The 3411-nt window shown below is 49.0% G+C and overlaps 1 protein-coding gene across 1 annotated transcript; it reads right to left on the minus strand.

The window, feature by feature from the left end:
* On the minus strand, window positions 1-2778 carry LOC119274579 (L-Ala-D/L-amino acid epimerase-like). The gene is made up of 7 exons (XM_037555289.1): window positions 2185-2778; window positions 1741-1851; window positions 1433-1649; window positions 980-1313; window positions 743-804; window positions 259-335; window positions 1-32 (listed from the first exon to the last, which is right to left on the minus strand). Exons 1-7 carry the CDS (start codon window positions 2719-2721, stop codon window positions 27-29), a joined length of 1344 nt encoding a protein of 447 aa, XP_037411186.1. The 5' UTR covers window positions 2722-2778; the 3' UTR covers window positions 1-26.
* Between the last annotated feature and the right edge of the window lie 633 nt (window positions 2779-3411).

Raw genomic sequence — 3411 nt, forward strand, 5'->3', positions numbered from 1 at the left:
GAGGATAAGGCGTGCGTTAACCATCTTCATTTCTGAAAAGGGAAATCAAATGTGTGCCTGTTTAGACATAGTACCAATAATAAGATTAAAGAAGACGTTAGTTTCAATCTGCAACTCTTATGCATATTTTCATTTTTATCAAGGATAAAATCCCTCTTGTAACTGGCTATATTTTAAGGTGATTACAATATTTTGAATGTTGAGAATTACAAAAAATATCTGCAGGAGGTGGCGGTTCATGAGTGAGCTGTGACATACCCATCCATTATTGTTGTCCCAATGAAGGAAACCGCCATGGCCTCGAGCATTCTTAAACTTGTAGACAGGTCCAGAAGCTGATCATAGAAGTCGGTTAAGACAGTAAGTACAGTCCAGAGAGCAGAGATAATAATCTGATTTTATTGATTTATTACTCTGAAGATCCATAGCATAGCTTGCGAAGAAGAGAACAACAGATTTTGCACAAACATGAATAGAGCAGTATTTTGCTTTGAGATGTCAACACATAAACATTGGAATGCCAGCTTAATAATAATTCTTAGTAGCAATAAACAACTGACAGGTAACAGCATATTTTTCAAAATATGGACTGGTTTTCGAAAACGAAATCTTGGAAAGAAACATCTGTGACATTACATGAAACAAACTGAAAGTATAACTGTCATTGTAAAAAAAAACTGAAATTTTAGTATACATGAAACAAAGGGAAATTGCTGCTGTACAGGATTTTGTGTAGGAATACCTTCATAGCCACCGTACACTGGATCTTCGGACAATAAAAGAGGTGCGTCCAGGTCAATAAAACTGCAACAACAAAAGAAGAAGAACCATTTAAGCACATGATCTGACAGACATAAGGTCTAAAACTACATGCCATCATTTCTAGATTGAACTTCCTAGTGATAGTGCCTTCAGGTGTAAAAAAACCATACTTTTCACAAGTAATCTTATTTGCAGTGAATTTTCACAATTATCCAACCTGAAACAACCAATCCCAGCGGCGAGATGACCAGCAAAGCCCATGGCAATCCTAGTCTCGATCATACCACCAATCATAAGTCCAATACCAGCTTTTCTTGCAGCATCAATTACTTCGAGGGCTCCAAGAACCCCCAACTTTGCCAGTTTGATGTTGATAACATGAGCAAGGTTTCCATGTATAATTTTCTGAGCATCATGTAAACCACGACAGCTTTCATCAGCAGCAACAGCAACTCTGTATTTCTCCATAGCAGCAACGCTAACATCACGGAGACCTTCCCAGTCATCTCTATGAACTGGTTGCTCAAAGAGTACAGGAGTCACTCCCATTTCTGAAACCAATGAAATAAATAAGATACAGTACTAGAGAAGTACAGATACCATACACCGTCACACTGACTGAGATATTAAAGAGTGAAAAGATCGAACATAGTGAAGTGAGAGCACACACCGTTTAGTCTGTCAAGAAGTTCAATTGCTTGGTTTGCTGTGTACCCTTGATTTGCATCCAAGATAAATGAGCAGTCCGGATGGACAAGCCGTATAGCCTTGAGAACTTCTATGTCTGAGTTCATGTTTTTCCCTACTTTGAGCTTCAGAGTTTGAAACCCTTGTCCCCGATATTTTGCAGCCAATTGAGCGGCTTCAATTGGGGTCACAATTGGAATCTAAAATTCAGAAATAGATGAACTTGGCAATCTTGATGACGCAAACGTAAGGATGCCGGACCCACTGAAGAGAATACTTTGATAACCATACCGTGATGTCTGTTGTCACAGTGTTTGATGCTCCCCCGAATAATCTCCACAAGGGTATGCGGATGCTGTTAGCTACCGCGTCAATCACTGCCATCTCCACTCCTGCTCTGGCCTTTGTTGGAGAAAAGAACAAGTAAATACACATCAGGGGTAGATTCTTTGTGTCCGAACAATTCTGAAATCATGAAAAGAAAAATGAAAATGATACATTTGACCAAGTTCCAAGAGAAACAATTAAATAAGCAGTTGTATGTGCACCAAAAGGATCAAACTCTAATAACTGAGAACCAACTTTCAGCTTGATTTTTAGATGTAGTAAAATCTTTGTTATGGTATCACGTGTTGTTAAAAGCTAAAAGAACTGACTTCTAAACTCTGAAGACTCCTCAAACTGTCAAACTCTGCATGATTAGGATGGGCAAGCAGGTGTGGATGGATGTCTCACCGATGCGAAGGTGTGTCCGGGGAGCGCATCGGCGACGTCCTGGAGCACGGCGCCTAAGGGCGCGCTCCGGGCGGCCACGAGCGCGGCGCAGGCGCGTCCGACGGCGGCGAGCGCGGTGGGCTGGTCCTCGGCGGTGACGGGGTGGTGGACCGGGGCCTCGCCCCAGCCGACGGCGCCGCTGGAGAGCTCGACCCGCACGGCGACGTTGGCGACGGCGTCGAGGCGCGAGGAGGCGATGGTGAAGGGCGCGGCGAGCGGCAGGTTGAGCGGGCGCGCCTCGGCCGCCGCCACGTCCACCGAGAAGGTCTCCTTGAGCGCGTCGAAGCCGAACGCCTCCATCGGCTTCTGCTGCTGCGGCGTCGGTGGGGACGGCGACGGCGACGGCGAGATGGCGCGGAGTCGGGTGACGCCGGCGGGCTGGCGGGGGAGCTGCAGGCCATAGCGAGCCGGCCGCTTTCTTATAGAGTGGTTGGCGCAGTGGGGACTGACAGGGTTGGGCCGCGTCGCCAGTGGCACGCCGGTGGCCGTCGCTGGCATCTCCACTGCTCCGTGACGGGGAGGTGGCGGAGCTGTGCACGGGAGCGGGCCCACGTGTCAGCCGAGCACGGAACTGTTCGGTGTCGCGACGCTCGGCGTGACTGTGTTAGAAGGGCGAGGCAGGATTGGTGGAACAGTTGTTATCATTGCTTGAGCCTCATGGGTGTGCCCTTTGTGCCGTTGTCGAGGTAGTCAAGAGCGTAGGATGATGGAGCCGTGGTCGAGGTAACCGTGCGAAGAATGCCGTGGTCGATGTCGAGTCGAGGTAGCCGGTGTCGAGGAAGTCGGCATGCAGCCGCGGGCGCAACGAGGCGCCCAGCTAGTTATGGGCGTAGTGGTGTTGAAGTAGTGGTGCGCCACGAAGAAGACGATGTTAACGAGGCGTCACGCCGGATTTGCCAAGCCGGGGGACACGTCATGAACGAAGGCATGCATCGGTGTTCCAGCACCGGGGATGTGTAGACGGACGAAGACGAAGTTGACGAAGCGCCGACCAGGCTTGCCAGGCCCGGTGACACGTCATGGATGAGGGCACGCATCGGTGTTGCCAGCACCGGGCATGCGTAGATGAGGGACCTACACGAGTTGTACGCCATGTCGAAGAGTCGGAGGGCCAGCAAAGAAGAAGACTCGACGACGGGTGCGGCGTCAATCGGCGTGGGACCGATGTCACAGGCGATGGTCGGAGTA

The sequence above is a fragment of the Triticum dicoccoides genome, chromosome 3B (genome assembly GCF_002162155.2).
Source record: "Triticum dicoccoides isolate Atlit2015 ecotype Zavitan chromosome 3B, WEW_v2.0, whole genome shotgun sequence".
Classification (NCBI taxonomy): domain Eukaryota; kingdom Viridiplantae; phylum Streptophyta; class Magnoliopsida; order Poales; family Poaceae; genus Triticum; species Triticum dicoccoides.